The sequence below is a fragment of the Littorina saxatilis genome, linkage group LG12 (genome assembly GCF_037325665.1).
Source record: "Littorina saxatilis isolate snail1 linkage group LG12, US_GU_Lsax_2.0, whole genome shotgun sequence".
Taxonomy (NCBI): domain Eukaryota; kingdom Metazoa; phylum Mollusca; class Gastropoda; order Littorinimorpha; family Littorinidae; genus Littorina; species Littorina saxatilis.
The window spans coordinates 21,043,881-21,058,770 of record NC_090256.1 but is presented as its reverse complement, the minus strand read 5'-3'; the positions used below and the strand labels follow the sequence as shown (position 1 = coordinate 21,058,770).

Below are 14,890 nucleotides of genomic sequence, written 5' to 3'. Positions count from 1 at the left end.
GATGACAGAGGTGCTTGGGGTAGTGGCCCAACCAGCATAAGTGTTTGTGTGCAAACTGATGGTACTTTAAAGCACGTGAGCTTCAAAAATGGCATGTATTGTCGTGAAAAGACAGTGCAGAAGAAGAGAGAGTATATCCCCCTTGTACCCCAACCAGCACCAGAAACAGTAGTCACACTACACAGATACTACGTAAAACACAAGACATACAAGAAGCGGGTATCATGACTGTCAGGTAATGTACCAACAATAGCTGTCCACGAGTACAAAGGCCCTTACGTTAGAATTCACCCCAAACAGATGCATAAAATAAAGACTGATCTTTTGAGCAAACGACCATCTGAAGTGTATGCAGGCAATTCTGAAAGTGACACGGAGGGCTTTGAAGGACCGAGAAATAAACGCTGCATATATAACGCGAAGGCTAGGATGAGAAAAGAAAATCAACCCCATGCACACAACGACAATTTCTCTGACCAAGTAGCTGGTGTCGAAGAACTACAACATGTCTTACCTTTCATTAAACTGGTTGTTCGCCAACGTGGCAAAGTGCCGTGCATAGTTTTGTACACAGAAGAACAAATCAGTGATCTACGACGCTTCTGTTGTCCACCCTGCTCTGTACAAGCGACAGTTTTGGGTGTGGACAAAACTTTTAATCTCGGGAGCGTCCACGTCACTGTTCTTGTGTACAAAAACCTGGCATTAATGAACCGCAAGACGGGAGACCATCCTCTATTTTGCGGGCCTTTATTTTTACACGGGAATAGTGACACTGCCACATTCAGTGTCTTTTTCCAGCATCTGGCAGGCCTTTTAGCAGATTGTAAAAAGTTACCTGTTCTTGGCAGTGATGAGGAAACTGCGATGAGAAAAGCAATGGGGATGGCGTTCCCCGGATCTCTGCTTATGTGTTGTTCGCTTCACCTGCAGAAAAACTTCTCTGCGTCATTGAAAGACAAAGTGGGTTGCCGAAGTCACAAAGGCAGCACTTCGAAAATTTGATTTTCGGGCGCAATGGAATCCTGGCGTCGGCTGATGACCAGGTCGAACCTGAAGACAGTTTATGCATGGTTTCTCCCTCAGACTCGGGTGTTCAGAAGTATGTGGACAAAATGTTTTTGCAGAATGTTGCTGCATAGACAGGAATGAAAAACCTACTCTTGGCAAACGTTCGCTGGACAAACAACTGCGAGAGCATCAACCATGTGCTCAAACAGGCTGTTAGCTGGAAGTCTCTCAAACTTGTTGAGTTGGTGAATAAACTGCATGCGGTTGTTCGCCAACAATACCGCGAAGTAAAAAAGGTCGTTCATAAATGTTAGGGAGTTTTCTTTGACGCCACAGTTTGACAGATTTGTTGTCTCGCGGGACATTTGGTTGTTTGAAGATCAGGGCAAAAGGAGCAAGCGTTTCAAAAAGTTCATGTCTGCATTGGTACTGACAGACGAACAAGTAGTCAGGAGCACAGACGGATGCAGAACATCCCGTGCACCAACACATAAAGGCAAGAAGCCAGGTCAAGTTAAACGGAAACAATGTGCCAAAACCACAAGCACACAGTAATTTCTTGGATCATGATCCTTACCTTTTGTGATTTTTGGATTTGTCAATAAAAAATGTGCTTCTAAATCTGAGTTTAAATCTCTCTGTCTGTGTCTCTCTGTCTCTTTCGCTCTCTCTGTCTGTGTCCCTCTCTGTCTTTCCCTGTCTCTCTCTGTCTCTGTCTCTCTCTGTCTCTCTCTGTCTCTTTCTCTCTCTCTGTCTCTCTCTCTCTGCATGTATTATGTACTCCGATCAATTATTACTATACTATTGGAACGGTGATAGGGACAAGTTGTAAGCCATACTTTTATGGTCTTATGCAGAGTCACATATGATATACGACTAATCAACTTCCATCCTTTTGAACTACACAATAAACAGTATCAGTCTCTCAGTCTCTGTCTGTGATTTAAATGTATACAACTCTCCTGTGTTCACTTTCAAGTGAATAACTATCGTTCTGATATCATTTTAAAGTGAAGCTAAAGAAACCTGGTATCGGCACTGCTGTGCATCTCCTATGATCTCAATGGTATCAAGGCACGGGTCATAGCCCTTTGCCGCGACAAGGTTTGCCGATACCGGCACTTGTCTTGTCTAGACAGTGACGTCATTCATAGATGACGCCAATCATAAATGACGTTTGTCAAGGGAACTTATGCTTTCAAGTGTTGCTGCTTCCAGTGACAGGAAGGTATAGAGATTGATCATTGTATACAATCAATTTATCATTGTATACACAAATTACACAAACGTCATCTTGTGAGGGACCAAAAAATATTGAAACTCTCGGATGATTTTTTTGTGTGGTATCAACCGAGACCTATCCTCGAGTTTCAATATATTTCGGTCCCTCACTCGATGACGTTGTGTAATCTCTATGTGTCAACTCCATATTTTACACTTTGGATTTAAGCCTTATCACTTACCTGGGCATGAAAGTCAAGTGTTCAGTATTACAACTTGATAAAGTCTGAATCGATAACTACGAAAATTGTTGGAGCTCCAAATGTTCGTTTTTATCATGTTCCATTTCGCTACTTTTCGCTACTTTTCGCTACATTTTGCTACTTTTCGCTACATTTCGCTACTTTTTGCTACATTTCGCTACATTTCGGAAAAAATAACTACCGCGTTTTTCCAAGCCGATTAAGAAACAATCTGTTTGGAGAAACGAAGACTTTGTTCTGATTCGTTTGCTGAACATGAGTGCTTGCTGGATGTAGTTGTGACAGGGGGACCAAAATAAGGTAGGAGCTGCTACTACTACTAGTACTATAGATTACTTTACATATTGAATCATATCGTATCATGTCGCGTCGTAGAGGCAGTTCTGATGTTTACAAAAGTTCTGCACGCACTCAGAGATGGTTTGCAATACATGTGTCTAGTAACTCTGTCTAAGACTCGTAGTCGTAAGAGTAACACTAACATGCAGTAACACTAACGCTAACAACGTTTCATACGACATACATCGGAATATTTGTGCATGATGCGAGAGAGAGAGAGATAGAGAGAGAGAGAGAGAGAGAGAGAGAGAGAGAGAGAGAGAGAGAGAGAGGTTAGCCTGATACAAGTTTTTAGATCTTGCAATCTACACACATTTTGATATCAGATACTGGTAAGAATTAACCCAGTTCATCAAAAGTATACATAGTTGATGTTTTTTACATTTTCTTCAATCCCAAACTAGCTCTCTTTAATTATACTATCTCTTTACAAAAACAGTCTTTTAATGATGTGTCCCCGGGCCTTTCCCAGGCTTCCAAAACAAGTCAAATTAAAAATGCAATCAGCTTTGTTGCCACCTGTGACTCTACCTGCCTCGATCGTGCCTTTCTGCTATGCAACTCGATCGTGCTAACTGTCATTGCCAGCAGGTCTTCTAAACAATTGAGCTGTCAATACAGACTTCATTGGATGCCTTCATTCATGGATAGCGAATATACACAGCATTGAAAAATCACGAGTTAGACCTATGTATATATATATTCACAAAACATTTTCATAGGCTTGGAAAAGGAAACCTTATGTTTCAGATTTAAGGACAGTCCGTACCATGAAGAACTAATTAACAATAATCTCACCAGCTGATGGATGAAATAAATGGAAGTTTAATTAGGTTTTGGGGAAACATGTTTTGTTCTCACTCACATTGACACATATAATGATATATATCTATATCACAATTATAATGTATAACTGGAGAGACATAGCTCTGAAGAATCATGTTTCAGGCAAACGCCACATGGGCAATATATATTTCATAATGAATTCAACTGCCATTATACCCATGAGCTGGCAGACACAGAACACACACACCCACACTCATGCATTTATTCAGTGTTGCTGAATCAGACCCATTGTCCTCTGTGCCTATAAATTTGAACATCACTATCATAGTAGTAGATCATACTGGGTTGATCAGGTTTGCAAACCTGTTAACAAAAGCTTCACTTGAAACATTCTGAACTGTTTTTGTTTTGTCACTTTAGATCCCAGAACAAGATGTTTCCAAATGGACTGGTGATTCTGACGCAGCCGGTGTCAGCCCTGAGAAGTCAGATTCCTCGTCTGTTGGAGCAGGTCTCGTCCGTCATCTCTGACACAGTCTACATTCACCTGCAGCCCGCTCTCCGAACCTCTGGGTCCCTTCACACATCCCTGTTATCTCCCTTGGCTTGCACCGCTGACGTTGAGACATTTATTTCTGATGTTTATGGGTTAAGCTCCACAAGGTGTCAAAACCTGGACATAAGGATTTTGTTGGCACACATTACAAACAGACAGCAGGTATCTGCACCCAAGTACAGACTGAAGAAACCCCTCAGTGTGTTAATGTCAGATGCTCCTTCCCTAGTAGACAGCTGGAATTTTGACCGGGCATCTATTGTGCAGCTGCTTCAAGAGACATTCTCTGAAGGGTGAGTGCTAAAGAAATAATGCATTTTTAAAAGAAACAATTTTTTAACTGAGTCTTTTTACTGCATGAAACTAAACACTTTTTTTTGTGGCAGTGTATACATAAAATAATGATAATAAAACAGAGACTGAGAATTTGTTCCCAGTTTCAGTTTGCCCGGATTTTTGCTTGTTTTTTGTTTTGTTTATGGTTTTGTTATGTTGTACTTATGACGTTGGCTGTACTTTTTCCTAATCTTTCTTAATCTGTTCTATGTAAAGCATCCAAACCCTGATCAAATACATAAAAGAATGAACGTTGCACACCTGAACATAATAATCTAATTGTTCTGTAATTTACTTCTTTTTTTTTTAAACAGGATTCACGCGGACATGACAGTTCAGAGACTGGATACGAATGCTGCGGACAACTCCCCACACAAAGAAGGTGCCACGCTGACCACCTATGACTACGTCGTGTTGGGAGGAACATTTGACCGCTTGCATTTGGGTCACAACTTGCTGCTCAGTCGCAGTTGTCTTCTCTGTGAGAAGGAAGTTACAGTAGGGGTCACCAGTGAAGATATGAATGCCAGTAAGTTTCAAGTTTGAAGTAAGACTTGTGTACTTAAGTGGGGTGTTAAGGTGTGTGTGTGTGTATGCGTGCGCGCATGCATGTGTGCGTTTGTGTGTTGTAGTTGCACACACATGCAAGGACTAAAAAAACTAAAAGGGGGGAGTTAACGTCCTCTCAGAAAATATTTCTATTTGGGACAAGAATTGGTGATTTTGAAGATATATATATTTTGTCAATAAATTATGTTGGAAGGTTACTATAGATGCATTTATACCTTTTTGTCCGGTGGTTTTAGGCTTAACAGTGTCCATTTAATTGAGCTGTGCTTCTAAGTTTGATGTTAAGCCATGTTAATTAAGTGTTCTGTCCTCAAATAATGTGTGGTACTGGAACTTTTGTTTTCATATGAGGTCATGATAATGATACAAGAAAACATTGTTTCAAATAGAGACCTGACTTATTGATTGGAGGTAATGATAGGAGCTGTCATTTGATTTTCTGGTGGAAATATTTCCATCACCACGCAGTGCTCTATAATTGTTGTTTTTGTTTCAATTGACAGAGAAGACACTCAGGGAACTGATTCTACCACAAGAGGAACGCATGGCAGGTGTGAGAGAGTTCATCGCTGACATCAAGCCCAACATAAAGCCAGACATTGTCAGCATCAATGATGTCTACGGTCCGACGATCCATCGTGCCGAGTTTGAGTGCATGGTTCTGAGCCAGGAAACGACCAAAGGCGGTAGCATGGTCAACGAACAGAGAGAAAAGACAGTAAGTCCCAGCTAGACTTATTATTATTAAAGGACCATCAATGAACAGAGAGAGAAGAATGAAACCATTAGACAGACTTGCAGTATATGATCAACAAACGGAGAGAGAAAAGTTAATAAAAGCATTGGACAGACCTGCAGTATATTGATCAACAAATAGAGAGAGAAGAATGAAAGCATTAGACAGACTTGCAGCATTGATCAACAAACTGAGAGAGAAGATTGAGTTAAAGAAAGCATTGGACAGACTTGCAGTATGATCAACAAATAGAGAGAGAAGAATGAAAGCATTAGACAGACTTGCAGTATTGATCAACAAACGGAGAGAGAAGATCGAGTTAATGAAAGCATTGGACAGACTTCCAGTATTTTCAACAAATAGAGAGAGAAGAATGAAAGCATATTAGACAGACCTGCAAGTATGATCAACAGATAGAGAGAAGAAATAATAAGTGCCAAGCAGACTTTTACCAGTATTTGCGCCGTCAATGAACAGCTAGATTTGCAATATGATTAACAAACAGAGAGGGAAGAATGTAAGGTTTTTGTTAGATCAAGTTTGTGGGTCTGTGTGTCTGTTACATGGTAATTGATTTGTTTACTTTTTAGGCTTGCACAACCCTGTACTGGTCAGTCATGCATGCCTGTAGTAAGCCATGATATATCACAGTCCAAAAAGTGGGTGTTTTTTTAAGCACCAATCTGTTATCAAGGGTAAATCTATGTCCTCTTTAAACTGTGCAGTCTCCTTCTAAAAGTTAAAAATCTTGTTGGTTATATATGTGACCCTCCACCACGGAATGAGTCGCATGTCACCTTTGCATGATTTTCATATTTTTACATTTTCTAAAGAGTTTTTTATGCTCTATCCAGTGGTGAAAACCGTTTTAGAAAAGAGCAAAAACTGTTTGAGTTATAAGCCTGTGACTAAGGTGACCATCACACTGTTACCAGACACTCCCCGGACTTTTATTAAGCCTAGCGCACAACCGCGTGAGGTGACATGCGACTCATTTCGTGGTGGAGGGTCACATATGAACATCTTCATACACAACTTTCAGGGTATTTTGTACTGAAATATGTGTGGTTATAGTGTTTTCAATGCCAGCACACTTGTTCCAATACAGGGCTTGAAACAACTGGAGTTGGTGACGATAGACTTGGTGGAGGACACATGCCGTGCTCCAGAGGAAGAGGAGAAAGTCAGCTCGTCATCCCAGCGCAGACGTCTGCTGGGAACCCTTCTTCGACCACCTGTGGTGAGTTGCTTCCCTTGTACAATGGAGCTTATATTGAAGGGATTTTAGTCATGAACTAATCACCCTTCCATTCTCTCAGATTCCTTGATTGGTAAGTAGTAAACCTTTCTTTCTGTCCAAGCGCCTGCATGTAATCACAGTATGACATTTGATAGAAATATGTTAACAGTGCAGCCAGGAAGTACAAAAATGTTCATTTAGAAAGGTCAGAAAAATAAATACACGAATTAATGATTTTTTTAGCATGCATCTTCTCACTAATTGGCTCAGGAATATCATTGTAATGTTGTTGGTTTTTTTCTCAAAGTAAGTTAATAGGCTTTGTTGGACACAGTTTCTGCAGCTAGAACGACTTCAGAACAGATTTATTATTATTCTGCGTTCGTGGGCTAACACTCCCATGTGCACTAGTGTTTTGCATGAGTGGGCTTTTATCGGTATGAAAATTGTTTCCCGCGCCATTTATAGGCAGCCTTGCATACTCTGTTGCCGGGGGAGGAATACTTTTGAATGTTCTTTCTGCCCACAGCCCAAGCCTGATGTGCCTCCAAGACCTTACAGGATCGGCCTGACAGGGGGCATTGCTAGTGGCAAGTCTAACATGTGCAAGGAACTGGCCACACTGGGTGCTGGTGTGGTGAACTGTGATTTGCTGGGTAACAATCTTCTGACATCCTCTGGAAAGAGTCAATATAATTATAGCAGAAAATAAGACTGAAACTGGCTTTAGGAGCTAGGGAATAAGTTAGCTAGTTGCTGGAAGGAAATGGGCATGGCCTTGAAGCGGTGATTTGGGAACATTATAAGAATATAATAGAGAGTATATTGTGCCAGGGCTGAATAAGCTTTAATCATTTCATCACAGGACTCCCTCTTTTACTTGCCACCTGTGAAGTAACGCTATGTAAGTCTCAATCCTGCCTTTCATGAATCCAAATTCCAATTTTAATTATAACCCTTTTTTGTAACTTTCCTGTTCACTACACGCACGTCTTGTATGTAAAAACGCTCATACAATAATTTTGACGCAGACGTCATTTTTTCCTTTCTGCGTCATTGTTACAACCATCTTGGGGACATGCTAAGATCAGTCGATCACAGCATCAATTATTTTTGTCTGTTATGTCTCCTGTTTGTCTACTTTAATAGTCAATAGGTCGAAATTCTTGCAAAAGCTTTGTTTTGTCATGATTGAATAAACGTTCGAAATATTAAAAAATTCTTCTTTTCTTTTTATTCTGTCATGTGCAGGGCACAAGGCCTACGAGCCGGGCACAGAGGGCTTCAAGGCTGTGGTGTCTGAGTTTGGAGATGACCTCATCACAGAGAAGGGGGATGTTGACAGGAAGAAACTTGGCTCCATTGTCTTCTCTGACAAGGTCATTATCTTGGTGGAGAGGGAGGGGAAAGGGGGGGGGGGGGGTTGTTTGTTTGTTTGTTTGTTTGTTCGCTTAACGCCCAGCCGACCACGAAGGGCCATATCAGGGCGGTGCTGCTTTGACATATAACGTGCGCCACACACAAGACAGAAGTCGCAGCACAGGCTTCATGTCTCACCCAGTCACATTATTCTGACACCGGACCAACCAGTCCTGGCACTAACCCCATAATGCCAGACGCCAGGCGGAGCAGCAACTAGATTGCCAATTTTAAAGTCTTAGGTATGACCCGGCCGGGGTTCGAACCCACGACCTCCCGATTACGGGGCGGACGCCTTACCACTAGGCCAACCGTGCCGGTAAAGGGGGGGGTATATAGGTGTCTGGGTGCATGTGTGTGTAAGTCTATCACTCTCGCTTTGTGTGTGTGTGTGTGTGTGTGTGTGTGTGTGTTCATATGTCTCAAGCTCTAAGCTCTCTAAGTGTGTGTGAGTGTGTGTGTGTGTTTCATCAGAGATGGCGCTAATATTTTTTCAAACCGGTACACAAACTTTAATGATGAAAACTATCCAGGAAATAAAAGGTAGGCTGGTCATTGGAACCAGTAAGAATCCAACTCAGAGTACTGGTTTTGTTGTCTTACCAGCGAAAAAAACGGTAGTTGTAAAAATCATGTTATACCGGGAGCCAATTATTTTCCGGTATTTTCTCATTTCAAGTTCAACCGGTAAAACTAAAATACCGGTAATTACCGGTTAACGCCAATACTGTTCATGCTCTCTTATGCATGTGTTTGTTTGTTTGTATGTGGGTGGGTATTATGTGTGTGTGAAATGGGGGTAGTGGGGAATTTCTGTGGAAATTATTTTTGACGAGAATCATCAGAATAATGGTTTTGTCATTTTGAAATGAGTAAGTAATAATTTTTAAGCAACCATTTGTAATTTTCTCAAACATTATGGAATGATCGATAGCAGTAGATTATGCAAAAGGTGCTTGAGTTATAACTAAGGGTTTTACTATACCATACTGTTCCTTTGCAGAGCAAGCTGGAGAAATTGAATAGCATTGTTTGGCCTGAGATCATGAAACTCGCAGAGAAAGAGATGAAGCAACTTGCTGTAGGTAAGAAAAACTGCGCGAGTGACTAACAGGCTGACAATTCTGGACCGGAATGCATAGCCCCTTCATAGGAGCCTAAATTGATGACGTCACTGCAATAAAGTCTGTGGACTCCATAAAGTCTCTTACATATTTCTATGCATGGACCGCGCATAGAGCCTTATGCCATCCATAAAGTTATAGCAGGCCCCTCCTTCCAATAAGAGTTATGGAAGCGGCTATTGGAGCGTTTAAAATGGCGGCTGCTTTCATGCCGATTCAGGATGAGAAAAAATTTGAGAAGCAACCGGATCATCACAAAGCTTGACGCATGCGCAGAGACACAGGATGACGGGGAATCCCTTCCACTATCTACGTGTTAAAAATAGAGCCGGTCTTAGTTATTGCAGGCACTCTTTGACCTCATGCATGCGGACCGCTGAGTTATATAGTGCGTTTCATAGCTATGCGCTCCACAGCGCTATGAAATCCTAAAAGTATGGAGGGGCTATGCATTCAGGCCCTGGCATAGAACGATATAACATGATCACTAACTGATAATCATCAAAGTCATGATGTTTTCTCACTTGGTAAAGTCCGTTTCAATACAGTGGTAACCTGCGATGTGTGGTCCTTCTGATGAGTGGACACCTCCCTTAAAAGGACACATTCAGAGGTCCCTTTGTCTATTATCACTACCAAAATATACCTGTCATGACAGGCCACCTGCAATGTAGGGACAACTTTTGCTGGTCCCAAGGCTGTCCTTTCATCGCAGGTACCGAGCTGGATTACATGGCTGGTTGTATGTTGTTTTCAGCCTATTTGTACCCAAGTTCAGGCCATGTTTCGATCAAATTTTAGAAATGAGCAAGTTTAGTTTAGATGACACATAAAATTCTGCTTCTAGTTCAATGAGAATAAATTACGTTGTCTTGTATACCTGCGCTCTGTGACATATACCATTTTAATTTGCCTGCTGCATGGGAGCCTTTTATGTAAATGCCGGCCCAATTTTCTCAGCTTTTTGGAGGTCTTACAAGGGAGGTTCCACTGTAACTGACATTCAATATCTTCTCAGATGGTGTGACAGTGGTGGTGCTGGAGGCTGCAGTACTGTTTGAGGCTGGCTGGGACAAGTCTGTACATGAGGTGTGGACAACGTTTGTCCCAAGAGAAGAGGTAAGCTATAGGTATTACCTAATGAGCACAAGATTTGTAGGATAATTCTTTTGTCGTGAATAGTGAAGTTTAGGCTGCACAGTTCTGCATAGCTACACTTTGTGTTTGTGTATGTGTGCGTGCGTGTGTGTGTGTACATGTGTGTGGATGACTTGTACACAATTTGTTCATCAATTATCAAGCAAACTGCTGGTGCACCTGCATTATATCATGCAGTTCACTCTTTCTGCTTTAGACCTGGCCTCACGTTGTTGTTTTTTCTTCCCTTTCTTTTCTTCTTATTCTAAGTAATGCCAAGCAAAGTCAGTGAGGAAATATCAATGGGCGGTTCTGGTGAGGTTATGCCCCTTCTTTCTTTCGGCTGGTAACAGGCGGAACCTCGCGGCAAGATCACACGAGAAAGGGAAAAAAACGTGCATTGGTCCCAAATAGCATGTTGCTTTGGTAGCAGTTCATGTGTAAGTCGTGCATTTTATACGGTAAAAAGACAAGGGCCGGGTAACAGGCGGAACCTCGCGGCAAGATCACAGGAGTTGTCTCGCGTTATCACCCCAGAAGCGCTCATTCATCAGATTGTGAGAGCAAGCATAATTCTTGCTGATTTTGCAACAAAAAATGAGTATAAAAAGATAGATGCTTATTTGTTGAACAGGCCATCCAGCGTGTGCTGAAACGGAACCAGCTTTCAGAGGAAGAGGCTGCCAAACGACTGGATTCCCAGCTTGCCAATAAAGAGCGCATTGCAAAGTCAAATGTTGTCATATGTCCCCTCTGGGAGTTTGAGTACACAAGGAAACAGGTATAACGGTTGTCTGGTTTTAATTCTGAATCTTATATTTGCCAGCGTGAAGAGTGTGGATTGGGGAGATGGAGTAGGAGAATAGATGATGTTCAGAAATAACTTGTGTCAGGTTTGTATCGGTTGTGAAAGAATGAATACTCTTGGAAAATATGAGGCACGCTTTCCTGCATGACATTTATAGGCCAATGAAGTGTGGAGACTTGACATTTCGTTCGTTCGCTAGTGATTGGCCTATAATGCCACGCTGGAAAGTGTGCCTCATATTTTCCAAGAGTTTTCACTCTTCCACAACACATTCAAACCTGGCAGAGGTATTTCACAACACATTCAAACCTGGCAGAGGTATTTCACAACACATTCAAACCTGGCAGAGGTATTTCACAACACATTCAAACCTGGCAGAGGTATTTCACAACACATTCAAACCTGGCAGAGGTATTTCACAAATTCGTCTATTGCGTTGGTGGTGATGATATGTATTGTTTGTAGACTGGTGTTCCTCTTGAAAAAAAAGAGATGTCACTGTCTGAATAAAAAAAAGAATGTATGGGTGGAGACTGCATGGGAGAAAGAGAATGAAAAAGGTAAAGATGTTTAAAATTGTGTGTGTGTGTGTGTGTGTGTGTGTGTGTGTGTGTGTGTGTGCTTAGGGATGCATTAGTTGACAGTCAGTCAGACTGGGATTCATAAAACCAAATGCGAAAAACTTTGATTTAGAAGGTTTTGAGTAATTTAATTCTTCTACTTCCTCAGATCCAGAAAGCATGGGATTTGCTTCAACAAAGACTTCCTCCTTCATCCTCTCTGTAAAGAATGCCAATACAAGTGCCTACCACGTTATGTTTTTGTTAATTGTTTATTCATTTTTACCACATGTGTAACATTCTCTTGATCGAATATTAAGCTAGCACTGCAACAAGTTCTGTAATAATGAAGAATGTTTGAAAACAACAAACAAGGTTAGTTATTCAAAAGTTTCATTTGTGGTTAAACAAAAAATTCACAAGACTGCTGAAAATGTAATGTAGTTTGTTGTCTAAGAGAAGTTGATTACAAAATACAGTACATATTTACCTATTAAAATGTAAACAGACACTGCAGTATTAAGTGTATACCTTGTATTACAATCATTGAATTAGAATTGTGAATGGTGTTGTATTTCTACTGGTTATGTTTTAGTGTTGTTAAGTACGGCTTAAAGCTTGTGAGAATAAGAAAGGATGTTTGATTAGAAAATTAATCTCATGTATATATTTAGATATGAAACAAATTGAGACACTTAGAAATATTGTAGGGTTTGCACAAATATGAATACTGGAATTATTATAATTATGCATGTTGAAACATCCATAATCAAACAGTATACATTATTTATTGCTGATGTGTGTGTGTGTGTGTGTCTGCGTTTGAGTATGTGTGCGTTTGAGTGTGTGTGTGTGCGTGTGTGTATGTGCATTTGTGTGTGTGCGTTTGTGTGTGTGTGTGTGTGTGTGTGTGTGTGTGTATTTAAGCTTCTGGTGGTTAATATACAAGGGATGCAATATTGTAAGTGATAGGCTCTGTGTGGTCTTGAATATTTCCGAGTGTGAATCATGTATAAAGATGTAATAAAACTGATGTCACAATTGTTAGATGTGGCGAGTGATTACTTACTCTGTATACCGTAGTGGTGCGTGCGGTTGTGAGCAATGTGAAAAGGTTTAAGCATGTGATCGTTGTGCATGAGATGAGAGAGAGTACATGTTTGCGTCTGCTGCCTTTGATTAATTTTCCTTTTAAGTGTTATGTGCCAGGCATAATTAAATCTCTCTCTCTCTCTCTCTCTCTCTCTCTCTCTCTCTCTCTCTCTCTCTCTCGCGATCTCTCTTTCTCTCTCACACACACACACTCCCTCTCTCTCTCTCTCACGATCACACTCTTTTGTTCTCCCTCTCTCTCTCTCTCTCTCTCTCTCTCTCTCTCTCTCTCTCTCTCTCTCTCTCTCTCTCTCTCTCTCTCTCTCTCTCTCTCTCTGCCTCACACACATACACACACACACACACGTTGTTTGTCCTCCATATACAACACATCAGTCAACAGGAATTTAGAGTGAAAGGTGTTTTTGCATCTCAAGTACTCTGATGCAAACAACATTTATACTGTCACTGTAATTTAAACAAACTATCTCCTAACTACCATTTTAAACGGAACATGATATACATATTATTTTCTTTACGTAAAGTTTCAATAATAAAAGGGGGAAAAAACGATGATGGGGAAAAAAATCACTGTCATCTGTTTTTCTTCTAAGTAAGGCGCTTTTATGTAATCTTATAATATAAATACACAGTCTTTCATTGTACACGCTTTAAACACAAAGCGTATTAAGCCCGAATTTTTAATAAGAATTAAGAAAAGCACCATCCAATGGAATAGTTGGAATAACAGCACGTGCATCCTGTCAGACTCGCGATCTGTTCGACCAAGAACAATGAAATAATGACGGGGAAGACGTATATGCTCTGTGTAACTAACCACAGTAGGATATTGTCCAGCACAAAAGATGTTTAATATGGACAATAACAGATCACATCTACAGTATTGGGGACAAGATGGAAACCATGGAACCCTCCTTATTGTTCAGCAGTTACTCGATCTGAGGCTCTTTTTTACACCCCTGGTATAGGGGTGTGTATAGGTTTCACTGGATGTGTTTGTTTGTGTGTTTGTGTTCGCATATAGATCTCAAGAATGAACGGACCGATCGTCACCAAACTTGGTGAACAGGTTCTATACATTCCTGAGACGGTCCTTACAAAAATTGGGACCCGTCAAACACACGGTTAGGGAGTTATTGGTGGATTAAGATTAAGAGTGACATATTAATGGTCAAAGGGAAATAACCTTCTCAGTTGTTGGCAGTGAGAATGGTTATTTCCCTGACTTTTGACTTCTGACTTCTGACTTCTGACTTTTGACTTTTGACTTCTGACTTTTGACTTTTGACTTCTGACTTTTGACTTTTGACTTTTGACTTTTGACTTTTGACTTTTGACTTCTGACTTCTGACTTTTGACTTTTGACTTCTGACTTTTGACTTTTGACTTCTGACTTTTGACTTTTGACTTCTGACTTCTGACTTCTGACTTCTGACTTTTGACTTTTGACTTTTGACTTCTGACTTCTGACTTCTGACTTTCTCTCTTCTGACTTCTGACTTCTGGTAAGGACGGGGGTGTTTTTCCTACCTCGGAGGAATTTCTTGTTTTTTAGTATGTCATACTAATCACAGAGCTACCTGCAAAACTGTGTGCAACCGTGTCTGAATAGCCACTGAAAAAAATGTTCTTAACACTTTTAATGTTCGTAATTTGTTTGTTTTCTCCATG

The 14,890-nt window shown here is 40.8% G+C and overlaps 1 protein-coding gene across 1 annotated transcript; it reads left to right on the top strand.

The window, feature by feature from the left end:
- The first annotated feature begins 2,705 nt into the window (after positions 1–2,705).
- On the top strand, positions 2,706–13,153 carry LOC138981492 (bifunctional coenzyme A synthase-like). Its single transcript, XM_070354432.1, has 11 exons — positions 2,706–2,795; positions 4,041–4,469; positions 4,827–5,041; positions 5,586–5,800; positions 6,927–7,058; positions 7,588–7,714; positions 8,310–8,437; positions 9,481–9,562; positions 10,620–10,720; positions 11,373–11,519; positions 12,276–13,153. The coding sequence occupies exons 2-11, from the start codon at positions 4,054–4,056 to the stop codon at positions 12,330–12,332; spliced, it is 1,620 nt and encodes a 539-aa protein (XP_070210533.1). The 5' UTR covers positions 2,706–2,795; positions 4,041–4,053; the 3' UTR covers positions 12,333–13,153.
- The last annotated feature ends 1,737 nt before the right edge of the window (positions 13,154–14,890 follow it).

Coding starts and splice junctions, on each gene's coding strand:
- LOC138981492 (XM_070354432.1), top strand. CDS start 4,054: ATGTTTCCAAATGGACTGGTGATTCTGACGCAGCCGGTGTCAGCCCTG. Junction 7,715..8,309: donor GGTGAACTGTGATTTGCTGG/GTAACAATCTTC, acceptor TGTCATGTGCAG/GGCACAAGGCCTACGAGCCG. Junction 9,563..10,619: donor GATGAAGCAACTTGCTGTAG/GTAAGAAAAACT, acceptor ATATCTTCTCAG/ATGGTGTGACAGTGGTGGTG.